The sequence below is a fragment of the Akebia trifoliata genome, chromosome 5 (genome assembly GCF_017979445.1).
Source record: "Akebia trifoliata isolate Shusen 1 chromosome 5, ASM1797944v1, whole genome shotgun sequence".
NCBI classification, from domain to species: domain Eukaryota; kingdom Viridiplantae; phylum Streptophyta; class Magnoliopsida; order Ranunculales; family Lardizabalaceae; genus Akebia; species Akebia trifoliata.
Window position 1 is genome coordinate 32689251 of NC_141379.1, and position 19182 is coordinate 32708432.

General features: G+C 34.7%; 1 protein-coding gene and 2 pseudogenes across 1 annotated transcript; all 3 read left to right on the forward strand.

Moving 5' to 3' along the window:
• The first annotated feature begins 4456 nt into the window (after positions 1 to 4456).
• Positions 4457 to 5794, forward strand: LOC147402305 (putative membrane-associated kinase regulator 1 pseudogene; annotated as a pseudogene).
• An 8044-nt stretch (positions 5795 to 13838) lies between these two features.
• LOC147402306 (uncharacterized) lies at positions 13839 to 14587 on the forward strand. Its single transcript, XM_086444487.1, has one exon. It carries the CDS (start codon positions 13901 to 13903, stop codon positions 14585 to 14587), a length of 687 nt encoding a protein of 228 aa, XP_086300613.1. The 5' UTR covers positions 13839 to 13900.
• Positions 14588 to 16224: 1637 nt separating this feature from the next.
• LOC147402307 (putative UDP-glucuronate:xylan alpha-glucuronosyltransferase 5 pseudogene) lies at positions 16225 to 18588 on the forward strand (annotated as a pseudogene).
• Positions 18589 to 19182: the final 594 nt, after the last annotated feature.

Here is a 19182-nt window from a genome sequence, read left to right on the forward strand (position 1 = left end):
AGGGCAAGAAGCATCATCACGTTGTTTGTCATCATCTCTTACCCTTCACATTTACGTCATACCATGAAATTGGTTGTACTTTGCCAACTCACACATAATGTGTCCTTGTGATTTCAAATAGGCTTATACATTTTGCATAGTCTACATTAATTTCATCCATAGATCACCACACTTGCTCATTGGTTATAGGTGATTACTGTCTTTTCCATTGAAGCAACCCTCATGCACGAGAAGTCATACTTGATTCTTCAAGGAGCATCCCATAGACTACGTGTTCAATGATTGTGAATTCGTGTAAATTTGGTACGTTAATTGTCAATGTTAATAATTACCTAACTATTAATAATTAGTGATATTGACATATTAGAAGGCGAATGACATAAGTAATCAAAATCAAACGAATTCTTAGTTTCGATATTAAATTGAGCTTAGGAAAAGTACGAGAAGTACACGTGACGCGCTCTTAGGAAGTTGTTCGTTCTTGAAAAGGTGAGACAACCACCACATTATGTTGTACAAGCCAATAAACTCATGAGAAGTCAATGTCTAAGAAAGCAAACATATGTACTAGAACTATAGGAGGGAGCCTATAAGCACTTGAGAAGACAATACCTTGGCATTATGGCAGATGAAAGTGTCATATACAATAAGATAGCAATGTGTTCTACAGATTTTTTACCGTAGGTTAGTAACTCTAGGTCTTTTTATCTAATCCACAGGGGGTTGGCCTAGTGGCAAGCCGAGCCTTGATCAGCTCCTCGACAAAGAGTAGGTCAAGTGTTCTAAACCCCATGAAGCTATGAATTTCTTGGGGCCAAGGGTTTTGTTGACCCTTGACTCGACCTATTACACATAAGACTTTCCAAGGGGGCGATGCATGTGATCGTGGGATTAGCCCCACTCGATGAGTGAGGATACCTACAATATCACCCCAAAAAAAAAAAAAAGTTTTTTATCCAAATGAACGCAAACCACCTAAGATATATAGACGTAAAGCTCGAACCACCTACAAGATATATAGACTTACATAACTAAAGGATTATATACTGGTAAGAAAAGATAAGAATGCACCTTCACATAACATAGAGTTGTAGGAACCTCTTAAGACACACAGATTGATGGGTCCCTACTAATTAGGGCTGTAAATGGTTAGACCCTCTAAATCCTAACCCAACCATGGCCCGTCTAATGTCTGGTTGGGCCAAATAAAAATTCTATGTCCAGCCCGAGTTGGCCCACACAAAATTTTGGCTTCGTAAGCCCACAAATTTTATATTTCATTATATATGGGCCAATTAGCCTAGTTCCAAGGCCTATATGAGCTTTATGCTGACTAGGATCAGGCCCAATCCCTAAACGGCCTATTAACACTACCCAAACCAGGCCCATCGACAGCTCTAATACTAAACATCAATATAACCACGTGTCAGGATATTGCGATCATGTCGAGAGGGGGGGAGAGAGAGAGAGAGAAAGGGCCGGGTAACCCCACATGCAACTTGATTGCTAGATCTTTGTGTACTATTTATTTCTCATCCTTCCAAGCCTTGTCGGATGGGGTACGATTCCCTTTTTGGACACTCCAAGATCTCAATGTCTCGATATCATGGTTTACTGTTTTACTTCGTTGTTCCTAACGTTAAATACCTTAACTATGACATAAATAACAATTTTGTTATAAACTATACTATGTTTTAAAGCTAAAAACAGAACTCGAGTTACTGTTAACCGAGTCAAACTCGATTACCAAAAAGATATGGTGATTGGTGAACAATTTAGAAACAAGTTTATAAATATGAAATAGTTACAAACTACACACAACTACTCAATTTGATTTATTTAGGAGATATAAAAGGTAGACCCTATTTTAAATCATTATTTTATTATTATTATTTTTGTTTTTTTAAGATAAATAAATAAAAGGGGAAACTTCCAAAATGATCTTGAATGGGGCCAAAATTACTCTAACAACCATAATTTTAAAATATTTAATTAAAAAGTAATTTAACTATTTTAGTATTTATTTATTTATTTTTATCAAATCAAGTACATTATTGTCACATTTGCAATTTTATATTTTTAACCTTCCTTTGAACTTCAAATAAAAGACCATGAAAGATAAGAAAACATCAAAACTATAAGAATAATGAATGGACACGGTTGGGTATGCGATTGACGTGGCAAGGGCACTGCACATCTTTTTCTTGTGTATTTTGATGAAAAAGATCTATGATTCTGTGCTCTTATCATAACAATCATCTCCCAACCACGTACGAAAATCGTGGGCATTCATTGCGACTTAAACTATTTTTAAGATTTATTTAAGATTGAAAAAAAGAGTATAAAGGTAAATTCATTTTAATGTCTTTACTAGTCTAAACATCATATGCTATTTTTGATAAAAATAAAGGAAAAAATTACTTAAAAAATCTTGGTTAAGGGAGTTCTTTCTAATTAGTCTTTTAGTTTTAGGGTCTCTCTTGATAATCTATTTAGTAAAAATTTTATTTCTAAATAAAATTAAAAATGGTGACTTCAACCATAAAAATAATGAGCTAGATAATAAATAAAATGTGGTGAGTTTGACAATAAAAAATGGTAAGTCGATCATAAAAATTGTGAACTCCCACAATAAATAAAAAGAGGTGAGTTCGCCAATAACTAGGGATCGTTAAAAAATAAAATATTTACTAAACGGATTACTAAACTACTGTCCAAAATTTAGGGACTATTTAGAAATAAATCCCTCCGCCAGAGTCGTTTAAATAATTTTCCCATCACGTGAATAACACGTGGGAGCTCACTAAGAATAACACACTTGTGTAACTGTACGAGCCACTTGTAACAGTTAATCTTAATAATGAGAGAGAATAGAGAAAGTACAACCCAGCAGACGCTACAGACTCCCATGTGATCCTCAAAACACACTTTAATAAAGTTTAAAGTTTAGACAACTTTATAAATTGAGTTTGTCTTTGATTTCCCTCCCTCAATAGTGAGTATATATAAATTGCCTCCTTCATCTTAGTTTTTTTTTTGGTTGCATCCTTAACGTTTTGACTTTTCAATTTGCAGAGTTGACTGGCTATTTTACCCTTGGTCCTTTTGACATGTCACATGAAAATTTCTTCTCCACAATTACCATGTAAGATTGGCTATCCCAACATCATGATTGGTTGGTTGTAGCTGTTAGGCTGAATCATTTTTTATCTTATCATGAACATTTTTGAATAAAAATGATTGTGAATTATGTCAAACTAACAACCAAAAAATGGCCAATCAATCTAATTTTGTACAAGTTGTTGATCCATCGAGTGGTACACCAAACATTCATAAAGGATGGTAGGATCAAGACTCTTTTTTTAAGTAAACAAGTTAGTAATTAATTATAATTAATGGGTGGTCAAGGCAAGTTTTGAGCCCAAGAAGTAATAGACACTTTAATAAATTTTAACCAACTTAACAAGCTGACACCTTTGAATTAGAACATGTTTTTTTTAATATATAAATAAAATATAATTGGGTATGTATGAGTATTAGAGTAAGATCTTATGACAAGAGTGTCAAACTCAATAATATATTATGGCATGAACTACCTTAGAGAATTACTTATTAAATTTGCATTGTTTACATCCTTCTACTTATTGGACAATTTAGTCATAAAATGATTATTATGTTCAACAGTGAGTATGATGGTCGATATATGCTAACTTATTTATTAAAGATCAATATGGTTATCACGTGCCCATATTTCACGAACCTTATGATTCTACTCAAATATTAACTCATTACTCTTATCTTACTTATCTCATCGGCACTTTTATTTCATTTTATGGGTAAGTTGGATTTGAACCCACGACCTCAAAGTTGTTTTGCAATGTATATTTATAGAAAATTGCTTTAAAATGAAAAGAACATAATCTTTGAATTGCAATAATCGTCAATATTTGATTACAATAATTTATTTCAAGCATATAAAATCAATATATGTATATTTATAAAAAATTAACTATTAAGATAAATAAAATTCTTTATCAAAACTTAATTCCAATGAGTCATCTTAGAGTGAATGCACATGACATTGTGTTTGAGACTTAGCTAACATGAAGATGTGCACGGAGTTATTGATACTTTTGTGCACACCTCCACGTCAGCTCAACATCGAACACTATGTTTTATGCAATCACTTTAGCATTTTTTAATTTCAAGATTAGGGAGAATTTTTTTTAGAATGATCAACTTGTGAAGCAATCACGAGAGGTTTGGGAATGAGAATGACACAAAGTTTCATATTATTACACTCTCTTTGACTGGTTCAAGGTCAATGACTTAGGTTGCTCACTTAAATATTTAATCCCAAGGGGGCATATCAAATACAACTCATTATCTTGGGAGGTAAGTTAAAAGAACTCTTATTAAGTAATATATTTCTGTCCCCTCTCAAATCTCATATCTTCCACCTTTCATATCTTCATGACTCAGGAAACCTCTCTCACCTTTCATATCTTCGTGACTCTCTCTCTCTCAACTCTGAAGCCCATTTGATTGATATAATGTAAGAGAGAGAAAACATGGGAAGAGCACAAAGAAATCCCAAATCACACACACTTCCATCATCTCCATCTCACTCATTTTCTTCATCTTCATCATCAGATTTCGAATTCTTAATCTCTCTCTCTCCTCACAAATCCACATCAAATCTCTGCCCAGCCGACGAACTCTTCTACAAAGGCCAAATCCTTCCTCTCCACCTCTCTCCTCGTATCTCCATGGTTCGAACCCTCTTACTCTCTTCGTCCAGCGCTTCGTCCGACACCACCACTACCGCCTCTCGAGATTCCACTGCTAGTTCCAACTCTACCGATTCCAATTCCTCTTTCTCCAGCGATTTAGTACTTCTCGCTGAGTGTGAATCGTCTCGACCGAGTTCAGTCACTGAAGAAGACGAGTTCAAACGACTCAATCAGAATCCACAGATCAAGAAAACTAACAAGTACTTCTCTCTTGCAAGATTCTCCTCTGTGTTTCGAAAAGAAACTAAAAACAGAGATCAAGTTAATGGGTCTTCGGTTAAAGAGGTTTTGAGAAAGTACTTGAAAAAGGTGAAGCCTTTGTATGAGAAATTGTCACACAAACAACAACAGAAAGAGAAAGAGAAGATCACAACGACGACTGTTAAAAACAGAGAGATTTTTTCCTCTGTTTCGAATTCGAGGAAAGACAACAATGGGATCTTTTCTTATTCTTTTTCAGGAAATCTGAGGTACCCAAGAAGGAAAAGCTGCGTTTCGAGTTGCCCATCTTCGATGCGATCGTCTCCGAATCACTCTGGTGTTCTTTCTCGAAGCAGAGTTATTGGCGGGACTAATTCGGATTCTTCATCGATGGAAGAGTTGCAGAATGCGATTCAAGGAGCGATTACTCATTGCAAGAACTCAATGGCTCAGAACAAGAGTTTGGTAAGTGAGGAGATTTGAGACTTTATGTCAAACTTCAAAAGTTTCTTAATTTTCTGGTTTTTGGATCTCAAAAAGTAGGAACTGTTACATTATTCTGTGAATCTGTGGCCGACATGAAGAACAAACTCAAAAAGGATAATTTTTCTTTATGTTTATTATGTGTATTATGGAAAGAGAACCCAATCTCAATTCTCTTAGTTTAGTTCGAAATTCAGTTTTATGGGTTTTGAACTTTGAAGTATGAGATTTCTGGGTCTTTGATTCTTCTTGAGAACCTTTTACTTTGTACTTTTTGGCATCTTTTTAGCTGATTTTTGAGTTTGTCAACTTTGAAACACACCATGTGCGATGTTTTAATGAATCTCAGAACTATAATCAGAAATCAGAATATAAATCAGATCTAGTGGTGATATACTTTCTATGAAGCGTCTTCGTCGCATTAAATTTTCAGTAAATTCTACGCGTCAACTGTTCGCTGGATATTCTGCGTCCAACTAGTTGAACATTATAAATTTTTAAATATTATATTTTAAAGGGTATGGATAAGTAGTGCTCGTACAATAGTTTCGGTAGCACCTACCTCTCTCCTTCAATCTAACGATATTTTTTTTTTTAGATGATAAAAGAAAGAAAGACAAAATTCCAGGGAGGGTACGATAAAGGGCACACATTAGACTGTAATAAATAGACTTTGAGAATAAACATTTGAGGGTATATTGGTAAAAATATATTCTTTTAAAGGGTATTTTTAATATAAAATCCAATTTTCAAAATTTATTTATTGCACTTTAGGACACACGTTAACAAGACCCTTTAATTAATAGTTTGCACTCGAGATTACTTTAGATCCAATTCTCTGGATGGAGACTGTGATTCCGATAAGGATCCATGCAATAGAGACTTGGTTTGATAAAAGCTATCATATTTTACATTTTAATCAAACTTGATCTAGTCCTATTGGAAGGATTTGCATCTTAACATTAAGATCCGATAAAAAATCAATCCGACAAGAGTTAGATTTGCTTCTATCATATTACTTCAGAGTTGGATCCACTCCTAACCAACCTTGACGTGTTTCAAGTAGACACTCTATGTTATGGATCACACTCTTTAACAAAATTGTGCACATATGTAATTATGTGATATATGAAATTTCTCTCTATTTTCCATTCAATCAAATCCGATGTGGTGTTACTGGATGGGTTTGCATCTTAATAATGAGGTCCGAAAAAAAAGCAAAAAAAAAAAAAAAAAACAATCCAACAAGTGTTGAATCAAGTTCTTATTGATTATTTAAAAGATTGATCCTTATCTGTCTCTTAACTAAACCATTTTTTATAAACATGAAGCCTGATGTGTTTAACCTCCAATCTAAACTTGTCAAGTATATGTTGAATCAAAACTTTATACACATGAAAAGTGGTGCTTCGAGTAATTAAATTTGAATTGTGATGAAGTGACGCCCTGTCACGAATGCGGTCGATGTTGCAAATGCACATAAACAAAAATCTTTTTTCTTCGAGATATACAAGAAAAAAAAAATCTACAGTTCCGTGCACTTACCACATCAATCGTCAATCGTGTGTGTATTTTATCATTAGTCATTAAATTTTAATCCATGTTATTAAAGAATCACGATATACAACCGTCATGCGCTCCTACAGAGCAAAATATGGTGTCTACGTGATCTTTTATTATCGAACATTAAATACATGGATGGGTATTGGTTAGAAGCCAATGTGCTTTAAACTCCAACCAAAAAGTGCCACCGTCCATGTTCTACAGTAACGGGACACCAGACCTAATTATTAAAAAAGGGAGTATCCTGTAGTTTAGGTGTTGGATTGTTATTTGACTGTCATCTGCTAAGTGTGCCAGGTGGCGTGTTAAGTGATAGTACTTGGCCTGTTTGGTGATTCGTAGCGTTTTTAAATACAAGGGGAAACTACCAAAGAAGTTATTGATGGGGCCGAAATTACTGGCCCAGCTGTGTTTTTCAAATATTCGACAAAATATTTAACCTTTTTGGAAACGTCCAACGCCATATGAGAACTGTTTTTTATTTTATTTTATTTCTTTCAAATTTGGTGTTTAAGATCATTTCAAATTGAAAATAATAATAAGAGTAGAAAGGTAAATTCATCAAAATGAATATCCTTTTTGGAAAAATAGTTCGTATGAAATTGAAAATGATATAAAATTAAATTCATTGAAAGATGAGGATTTTTTTACTAGGTGTTGAGCCGTGAGTGGCCATTTAAATATATAAGTCGTTATAAATACTCTCCCCCATGGCATACTCTAAATACTCTCTTGACGTGACATGTGCTATAAAAATAAATGTGTGATTGTGTTGTATCTAGGAAGTAAGCCCCACAACCTAAAGTAGAGAAGAACAAATAGAATTTGCTACGAAAGCCAATTAATGAGGGTAGTCGTGTATTTTGGGAAAAAAAATTTATGATTTTAACACATACCACATCAGGAGAGTATTTTGAATATGCCATGTGGGGGGAGTCTGAAAGTCATTACTCAATGTATTTTTATTAGTTTCCTAGAAAAGACCAAGGTCAAGGAGTTAGCCTATTTGAAAAATTGGGAAATCTCAGAGAATCATGATAATCTGACTATCCCACGTGACACACTCAATCGACTCTCCTAACGTGACAATTTCGATTACCATAGATCTATACGCCTTGGGATACACAAGTGCATTTCATAATAAAAAGTGCATACCAAAGGAACCGTGTATTATTTTGAGATGTACAGATTTACAACTCTTGAACTTGTCATGATAGGAGAGTCAATTGAGTGTGTCACATGGGGTAGTCAGATTACCACAACTCATTCTCATATATTGGCACCAATCAACTTGAGTTTTAGTGGTCAGTTCTCCAAATACAGGGCAAACATTTATGAGTTAGTATGGGAAGGGAAGGAGACCAGTAGCAAAATACTATCCAACTTTCTGGAGTACAGGATAGAAATTGGAAAGAGAGCAAAAGACGTTTTGATCTTGTATTTTTCATTTACAGATAAACGGTAAAATCAAAGCCCAAATTAAATGATTTTAATCAACCTGTTTTGCGGTTCTGAGATCTGAGCATGCCAGCCATAGTGCCAGACCATACAACTCTGATTGGAAAATTTGAAATCTAGTAATTTGGAATGTGGTCCCACGAATGGTTGCAGTGTAACGGTCCTTAAGCAGGAAGAGACTTAGATATGCCAATTGTACAATCTATTGTTATTGATTACTGCTGGAGTGACCTCAGCAGTTAGGACACACAAGACAGTGGTGGTGCGTGCATGCCCATAGATGTTTTTTCTCCGAGATACAAGTAAAATGCATATATGGACATAGATATGCGCGCCACCACGTCAAGATGTCCTCCCGTTAGGATCACTCTAGTACGACTCATTATTATTACCAAAAGTGGCATGTGCAAATGCAAATGTATCATAAGGGTTTATTTGTAATTTAAACTATTGATTAAATGATTTTTAAATATTATATAATAAAAAAAAGATGTTCTTGTAATTTTAAAAATTAACCATCATAATTCTAGGGTAGTGGCAACAATTTTCTTAACTTTTTGACCAAATGACCTTTGATTGTATTAAAATTTCATGTAAAAGTGAAGGCATTTGTGAAATCCAAAATTTGGTGTCCAACCACTTCTACTCTGCCTTCTCCCATTATAGCAGTAAAGAAGATTATTAATATGTTTTGGGGGTAAATTGGACTTGAATCCTTTGCAATGAGTCAAATCAACTGAGCTATGGGTCTAAGCTCGCCAATCGAACAATCTTAATTACTAGACAATTTTTGGTGCCCACAGAATGGAACAACAACCCAACACATGAGTGATCTATCATAGAGTTCACAATCATGGATTTCAATCTTGATTTTTGTTGTCTCGTCTTTCGTCAAGTTATCTCTATTATCTTCGATAAGATGGGACTTTTTTCTTGGATCTGCTAGCCAAATGGAAGTTTTCCTATATCTCTGAACTAGACGAGAAGGAAAATTGTCGATCTTGATCATACATCTCACATTATTCATGAAGGAGACAAAGATGATTCACTATTTCGAACGATTTTTAAAATCATGTTCACACAAACAAACAAAAATTGCACGCCACATAAAGTCATGAAATCACGATTTACCAATTTCAAGGCTCCGTGTGCATTAAAAGCATTCTCAATTTGGAATAAATGTTCACATATTGACAATCCTACCATTTCAATAAATTTGCTACAATCAATCCAATTGTTCATTTTGTGTCCACTGATCCATGTTCATTAAATGTTTGTCCGAGTCAATGGATCGGGTTTGGACCCAGTTTGGTCAATCAGAAACCAGTTTAGTACTGTTAAAAGGCCCAGTTAATTATTAGTCTGGGACAAGCTAGGCTCTTTAGTGCTGGATCAGTTATCTTCTATTATTAGAATTTCATTTATAAAAGAGCCAGGCTTGGATATTGACAAAATTTTATTGGGCCTGGCCCAATTGTTAGAAGAGTCGATCCCAGATTAGGATTTTGAGACCCGAATTGTACTGGGTTTTTTTATAGCCTGGCCCAGTAAAAAGCCTGTGAATTACTTTTTGGAGAACCTATTCATTAAGATTGGAGAATTTATTTTATTTTTGGTTAACGATAATTTTTCATGATTGATTCTTCATATTTTGATTAGTTTTTTGGTTTTTTTGGCCTTTATAGGTCTAAAAAGAGATGGCCTGAATATTATGGGGTTTGTCATTAGTGGGTCAAATCAAGTGTGCAGCAAGGCGTTTCAAGGGGAGAACATCAAACATTTTATGTTTATTAAAACAACAAATTTGAGCCTCCAAAAACGTATCCCATCTTTATGACAGCTAAGCCAAGAGAAAAACACGTACTTAAGATATAGGGTTCATTAACAGCCGTGTTTTCTTCCATCAATGTGGGTGTCCACGTGATTTACAGCCAATCTCTCAACCCACGTTTAAATTGAGTGATCCCTTACTCCCCAATGCACTTTAACAATGTGATCATACCATTGATCACCAATCACTAATTTTTAGCGACCCCTCCCACCCACCCAAAAAAAAAAAAAAAAAAATGCTGGATGGCCTAATCGTTTGAGCTCTTTCAAAAATTCATCAAATGCAACGTGGACAAATCTATAAACAACACATTAGGGCTGGCAACATATTGGTTTGGTACCGGATCAATACCACTCTAATATTGATCCAATTTTTTTTAAACATGTACCCGATCTGATAGAATTAATGAAAGTCTGAACTGAATCCAATTCGTTTCATTTCATCCTTTATCCGAAACCGATCTAACATGTCTTATTTTCAAATTTTCAATATTCAAAATTTTTTAAAAATATAGAATCATATAAAATTAAAAAAAAAAAATCTATTTTCCAACTACAAATATAGAGCGAAACCAAAGACAGAGGAAGAAATAGGGATGGAGTCAGGATTTTGCCCATGTAGGGGCAACCAAAAGTAAAAACAAAATTGTAGGGGACAATTAAGAGTGAAAAAAAAAAGAAAGTTGTGGGGACAATTAAGAGTGGAAATTTTTTTTATGGGGGCTACAGTAACAATTTTTTTTATCTGTAACTAAAATCTTTTGCAATAATTCACTAATGGATATACTTCGAAAATTTTTGTATGGGCAAGTGCCTCTAGTGTAAATCCGTCCTTGGGAAGAAACTTAGGTCAAGTTATTTTTAGACGAAATGAACTTTTTTTTCCGGATTAATGACAAATATCCTACATAATATTTTCAAGATGTTAAATTAAATAATAAAAAAATAATTTTTTTTATATATTATTCATCAAAATAGTCCAACAAGGCCTAATTTTTTATTTATAGCTCCACATTGGGTGGGACAAACTACTCTAAGCTCAATGGGCCGTAAAGAGTATGCCACATGTCATTTTTGTACCGTGGGGTCACCGATTCTTCAATGTTCTTGTAGACATAACAACAGTGTATTATAACATTAATCTCTATGTTTACACATGTTTATTAGCTGTCTAGACTACATGAGAGACCTACTCCAAATCTTGATTATTGCTTTTTAATTGAACATGATATCTACAACCTGTATATTGTTTTATGAGACTAAAATACCCTTTCATTCATCAGAGCATTCAGGACAAAATACCTCAGGTAATCATAATTATGAAAGGGCAATTTGGAGAATTAGAATATGATTAGGGTATCTTTAATCTAATTGGGGAGTGGACCGTCACATGGCTTGAAATTTCTCTCATGTGAGAGCACATGCTTTGGATGATCAAAATGTCATAATCTTGTAAGCGAGAGAATCAATCTGGAAAGCTTAAAACTCTCTTTGACTAATCCATATTAAATGACCTAATTATTAAAACTACTATAATACCCCTACCTTCTTTGCCATTTTACTAAAACTCTGACCAATGGTATTCAAAGGAGGATTGGGCGGGGTTTTGCCCGACCCGACCTGACTCAATAACTTTATAATACACACTCACAAAATGATAAAACTTCGGAAAAAATATTGAAAATAAAAAAAATATATATTAAAAATTATGATATATATATATATATATGGGTCCCGTTCACCACTCTATGCTTTACCAAACGTGTTTTGTCCTACATGGGTTAGAAATTTTGGAATATGCTGATTTTTGGTGAGGATGATCTCTATGATGAGGAGATCATCCCCACCAAAAATCAATCCATTCCAAAACTTCTAACCCCATAAAATATGGTTTACAAAAAATGGATAGTTCTCGATTTTTCAATTTGTAAACATGGGACTAGAAATTTCGGAATGAGCTGATTTTTGGTGAGGATGATCTTTTAATCGTAGAGATCATCTTCACCAAAAATCAGTCCATTCCAAAACTGCTAACCCATGTAAGACAAAACACGTTTGATAAAGCATAGGGTAAAGTGTAGGGTGTTGAGCATCTCCCTATATATATATATATATATATATATATCAGGTTCCGTATACTCATAAAGTTACAATGTGTTTTGTCTTCTATGGACAAAAAGGTCCACAATGGGCTGACTTTTTGTGAAGATGGTCTCTATGGTGAGGAGATCATCTTTGTTAAAAATCAGCCCATTCTGAAACTTCTAACCCCATATTTACAAGTTGAAGAATTTTGGATTGTTCATTTTTTGTAAATTACTTTTGATGGGGTTAGAAATGTTAGAATAGGCTGATTTTTTGTAAGGATGATTTCATCACCATAGAGATTATCCTCAAAAAAAAAAAAAAAAAAAAAAAAAAAAAAATCAGCCCATTACGAATCTTTTTGCCCGTATAAGATAAAATCGTTGTAACTTTATGAGTAACTTTATGTGTCTACGAATCCTAAATATATATATATCCCATATTTTTACATTAATGAGTCATCAAATTTTATTATATATGAAATCCCACATTGAAAATATAAGAAATTATTTAAATTTTTTTGTCTTATGAATAAAATGTCAAAAAACAGGAATAAAATGACGTTTTTGTTTTTCACAAATGAAAAAATTGTGTTTTTAATCGTTTTAATTGTTAGAGATGCAAGACGCATTTTAAACACGTTTTTTTTAATATAAAAAAATGCTATTTTTCTCTTACTATGATAATATATACTTTTTTATAATATAAATATATGAAATTTGTGATTGGTTCAGCCCATAGGTAAGGTTGAATATGGTGGGTCCAAACAGGATGGACCTAAACATTTTATTATTAGGCCCGTCCCAACCACTAGACCAAAAAGTTTAGGCTAAGCTTTTGAGGCCTGATTTGGACAGGTCCATTTATGGTCCGATACATCACATTGAATATTGACTTGTTTCGCAAAACTTTGACAGAATGTTTGGTTACAAGGACAAATATATTCTTAATATACTTCCAACCATGTTGATATATAGCTCATTGGATTACATATTCTACAATTCTTGAATAAAAAACCCAATTTTTTCAAGAAAAAACATAATCAACTGGAACAACATGATGTGCTTCGGCGTAAGAAGAGTAGGCTATATGGAATCTATAAGGGAAAATAATTGAAATCTATCGAGAATAAGCTTGTTGGAATAAACAAACACTCCGCTTAGAAAAGCTTGCACATTTGCAAATTTCAAGTACAAATAAGGGTATTTTAGCTATTGAAACTTTAGCTTTTTGTATTTTACTTCCCTTAGTCACCATGTGCTGTTCTCTTAATATTAAACACAAATATTAGCTCACTTGTTTCAACTACACCAGACCAATTAATTTATTATCTCACCATCCCAACATTTACTTAACAAAAAAAAATAAAAAAGAAGCATCATCTTCCCTTTATAAAACACAAACACACTCATGCAAGCCTTAAGATACACTCCCTCCCCAACACCAACACCAACACCAAAACAAACACAAACACAAACACTGTCACCATGGTCTTCCTAGAAAGTTCTAGATCCATTGATTCAACGTCGAGCCCACGAATCTCATTCTCCGACGACACAAACTTCATCTCCATAAACCTAAACCATGAGACCCCAAAAGCTTACGACATAGAGCGAGGAAAAATGCGTAATGTAGACTTTGAATTTCTCTCTAGCAACTCTTCTAGTAATTCCATGATAACGGCCGATGAGATATTCTTCGAGGGAAAGATCCTTCCCTTTTGGCAAATCGAACATTCGGAGAAACTCAACAAGATCACTCTAAAACCAAAGGAGGAAGACAAGGAAGAGAATAAGAAAGCGAACAACAACGAAGATAGTAGAGTAAATATGTTCATGGATGAAGACCCATCTCCTCGGCCTCCCACGTGCACCGTTCTTTGGAAAGAACTACTAAAATTGAGGAAACAACGTACCTCTTCATTGTCACCACCACCACCACCACGATCATCGTCTTCGTCGTCAAATTCTATGATTGATATGGGATCAATGGATGATGGAAAAGAAGGTAATAGAGATAAGCATGTGAAGAGGATAAAAAAAGGGTTGGAGAGAACAAGGTCAGCTAGTTCAACTAGTTTTAGAATAAGGCCTGTGGTCAATGTGCCCATTTGCACCCAAGGAAAGAACAATGCCTTTCCTCCTTTGTTTTCTCTTAAGAAAGGAAATGTGTAGACTGTTTTGCTGTAATTGATGTTGATTTTCCTTGATATTATGCTTTAATTAGATATGTGTATTTCATTCTTGTGGGTCTAGTACATTTTTATGTAAATGTAACTTTTCTTTTGAGTTCTCTCTCTCTTTCTCTCCCAATTAACCTAAATCGAATTATTACATATTTACATGTATACCCTAATTTTCCTGTTCGATTTTGCTCGAACCCCAAATTTGGGATACAAGTGTACCCTGATGATCAATCACCAATTAGACTCAAGACATCTATTAAAATAAATGGTGGACATGTGGAGCGTTGGGACTGACCTAAGAGTAGACGATCATAACCATTCATATTATTTCATATTTTTTCGATGGTTCGGAATGTATCAGCACAGTCTAGCTAATGAATGGTCCTGATCATTCAATCAAGTTGACTTTTTTTACTATGTTGCCCTTTGAAGTTTGACCAATGGACTTAATTTTGATCTCCTACAGTCATGCCACTTGTCAATTCAGGGGCATGGACTTGGCCTTCACCTATAATATTGATGTATTGCATTGATTTAATGGACAAATGAAAGCTCAAAGGATCAAGATCTAGTAATTGACTATCTTTGTGCATTTACATTAGTAATTGGATACTTTTTTGCTTTATCAGTGATTGTAAAAGATGATCAATGCCACATATTTTGGGCCCACTAGCACATGCACGTCGGTGGGCCTACACGCCACAAGTCAGCATGATTTGGCGATTTTCATCAGTTGGAATCCGTTGCTTTTCACATATGGGCTTAGGACCACGAGCATAGTAATAAATTTTGGATTGGTATTTATTCGGTGGAGGTTCAATTCGATTAATTCGTAAAAGTTTTGTGAAAATATTAAGGCAATATTGGGAAATATGCAAATGTTGTTTATGAGTTTCTTATCAAAATCCATCGACTTCAACCTCCATAAAAACCCTTATCCTGTTCTTGACTATTGAAAGTTGGAGAAATTAAAATTTTGAGGGTGAATGGAAAAATATTACCATATTATGGGATTAATCGATGAATTGTAAATTAATTTTTCAATTCATCAATTTAATCATCTAGTCCCTTATTTATATAATTTTATAATTTTTTTTGGAAAAATTCGGATAATTTTTTTAGAAAAATTCGGATAATTTTGTGACTGTACCCCAGGAGTCCAACTTTGAAGGGGCCTGCCTGCTTCAAGATTTTGGAGACACCCCCCTCGTTTGCATGATACGTGGCCCTCTATGTTTTCAAATTGATGACGTGCCCCTCCACAGTTTGGGGAATATTTGAGATACCTCACTTTGCTTTCTTGGAAGCAACTTCAACACTATTGAACCATGATTGGTATTTTTTTATTCCACGTGCCGAAGCCTGATTATGTTAGTGGGGCTAGCCTAACTCAAATATTAATACTTGGTATCTTAAAAAAATGAAAAAAAGGAAATAATTGTGATTTATGGATTTTCTTGCTATTTTTAGTCAAAAAAATGTAAATTTTGCATGGGTACACTAAACTTTAGATTTTGAGAATTAAAAGACTCCCATCCTTTAATGTCCATCCTTCCACCAAAGCTAAGACAACTACAAACAAACACCCATTCAATCTTCTTCATTAGTAACAATCAGAACTTGAGCTTGAAAGGGCTGAAATGGTACCAAAGACTCCTAATGCAAAGTTTATTATCTTAATCCTCTCTCTTTCCTCTCTTTGTCTCACCTTTCTAGTCCTACCATCAACCTTTGAGCTCAAAAATCAATGTTCAGTAATTCTTAATCTATTACAAGATCGATCGATACCTTTTGATTTCATTGCGAAAGAATTTAAGGGGAAGGAAATCAAGATTGGTTTAGTGAACATGGATGATGGAGCTCGAGAGTGGGACAAGCTCGGCACAACAAGCATGATAGGGTTCGAGCGGGTGCCCAAAGGTTTACGGTGGGAGGACCTCTTCCCTACATCGATCGATGAAGAGGAGACATGGGGATCACCCAAATGCCCGGGAATCCCGATGCCTAGATTTGAAGATTTACATGATTTTAACGTCATAGTTTCGAGGTTACCTTGTGAAAATGGAGGGGAGAAGGAAGGGATTAGGGATATGTTTAGGCTACAAGTCAATCTTGTGGTTGCTAATTTGGTTGTGAGTAGTAGCCATGAAGACAAGGAGGGAGATGAAAGTGTGTATGTGGTGTTTATGGGGTCTTGTGGGCCCATGTGGGAGATCTTTAGGTGTGATGATCTCTTGAAACATGCAGGAGAGTTTTGGATTTATAAACCTGATTTAAGGAGATTGAAACAGAAGGTTCTCTTGCCTGTTGGATCATGCCAGTTGAGTTCACCTTATTTGAAACACGGTTAGTTGGTTTCTTGATTTTCTTATTCCCCTATTATTAGAGAGCTGCTATTGGCACACCCTAATTAAAATAAGAAAATAAGTGAATTGTTGGGAATCAGTAAAAGTTTGGGGTACCAATAGAAGCTAGCTCTCTAGTTTTTTTTTATTTGCTAGATTTCTATGTTTTGGGTTTAAAATTTTATATGAGCCTAATCATAACTGGAAACAACTATTGAAATTATTTGAACGAGAGAAATAATGTTTTGAGGTTGGCTCAATGGCAATTTCAGACCAATAAGAGGTTCACCCCCCCAGGGTGCACCCTCACTCATCTGATATTTTCTTGGATTATTCCTTGGATAAGACCATGGTCTATGGGCTAGCACGGCCTTGATACGGCCTGGTCCACCGTTTATAGGATACCTAGTTATTATTTTTATTTTTTATTTTTTGTAATGTTGAGAACATAATTTGAGCCATATCTTTATAATGATTGAATGGTGTGTTTAATCTTTAATTGGGGTGTGATAAATAATTTGAGAAATTTGGATGTAATAAGAAAGATTGGGGTCCCAATAGGAGCTCTTGATTATTTATTATTATTATTTTTTGTTGGCGGCTTCCCAAGAAGTGGAACAAACGTTCATGGGCCTAAGGAGCATGTATGTGGCCCAATTCATGTAGCAGTGGGCCCATATTTGTCCACAATATCTGATCTTTTTTTTTTGAATTTTATCTTGGATCCTCATGTAGTCAAAGACAGCACTGAGCACCAAAGAGAAGCCTATGTAACTGTTCTTCATTCATCTGAAGCTTATGCATGTGGTGCCATTACTTTAGCCCAAAGTTTACTTAAAACCAACACCACAAAAGATCTAGTCTTGCTTGCCGATGAATCCATAAGACACAAAACCCGTCAAGGACTCAAAGCTGCAGGATGGAGAATCAAGAACATCGAACGCATCGAAAGCCCACACGCTCCCAAAGGTGCCTACAATAAGTGGAACTATAGCAAACTTCGGATTTGGCAACTTACCGAGTATGACAAAGTTTTTTTCATCGACTCCGATCTTATTGTGTTCAAGAATATTGATAATTTCTTCAAACACCTTCAATTGTCTGCTGTAAGAGATAGTACGGTTAGATTCAACTCGGGGGTCATGGTGATCGAGCCATCGATGTGTGTATTTGAAATTCTAATGAAGAAGAGGCACACCTTGTTTTCTTATAATGGGGGGGACCAAGGTTTCCTAAATGAAGCTTTTACGTGGTGGCATCGTTTGCCCAAGAATCTGAATTATTTCAAGATGGTTATTGAAGATGTGAACATGACACGATATGCGTTGCCTGAGTCTGTCTATGCTGTTCATTATTTAGGTGTAAAGCCATGGATGTGCTATAGAGATTATGATTGTAATTGGGATACGGTGGGTCGACGAAGGTTTGCTAGCGATTCGATTAATGAAAAATGGTGGCAACTTCATGATGCCATGCCGAAGAACTTACAAGAATTCTGCAAGCTCTCGAAGATTATGGATTTGACATTGAAGGAATGGAGAGAAATGGCAAAAAATGCGAGTTATCCTGATGGGCACTGGAAGATCAATGTGAAGGATCCTAGACAACATTGATCATTTTCTTTTTTGGGATCATTTATATTCTTGTTGAATAAGGCAATGTGGTGGTGTTTTTTAAGTCATATTTAGGGAGAATTTTTCTATAACGACATTAAGAAATAAAGCATGAAGCTGAATCAACACTACTCTAATCAGAGAAGGGTGAGTATTGTTCAACAAATCCACATTAAATACAATTTAAAAAAAAAATTATAAAAAAAAGATTCCAAGATCTTAGACTTGGATTCAATTGAGTTTGCATTTGTAGTTCACGAAAAATGAATCAGATCTTGGCGACCCCACATACCTATTAGTCCACTTGTATTGAAAAGTATCCTAGCGTGTACAGTGCACACCCTACTACAATGCATCATATTAATACTCCAATAAACCATGCCATATAGATCTTATTAATTTTTTATTTTTCTTTTTTATTGATAGATTCTGTTAAATTTAAGTCTGATGTAATATAAGAAAAGGTCGGTGTTGCAATATAAGTTTAATTTGATAATTCAATTTTGCATGTAGATATTGAATTTTGAAAAAAAAAAAAAAATCTCATTAATTTTAGCATGATTAATTGTAAGGGGTGTTTTTTTTTTTTTTTTGGGTAGTAATTAGTAATCAATCCTTTGGATTAC

Coding starts and splice junctions, on each gene's coding strand:
- LOC147402306 (XM_086444487.1), top strand. CDS start 13,901: ATGGTCTTCCTAGAAAGTTCTAGATCCATTGATTCAACGTCGAGCCCA.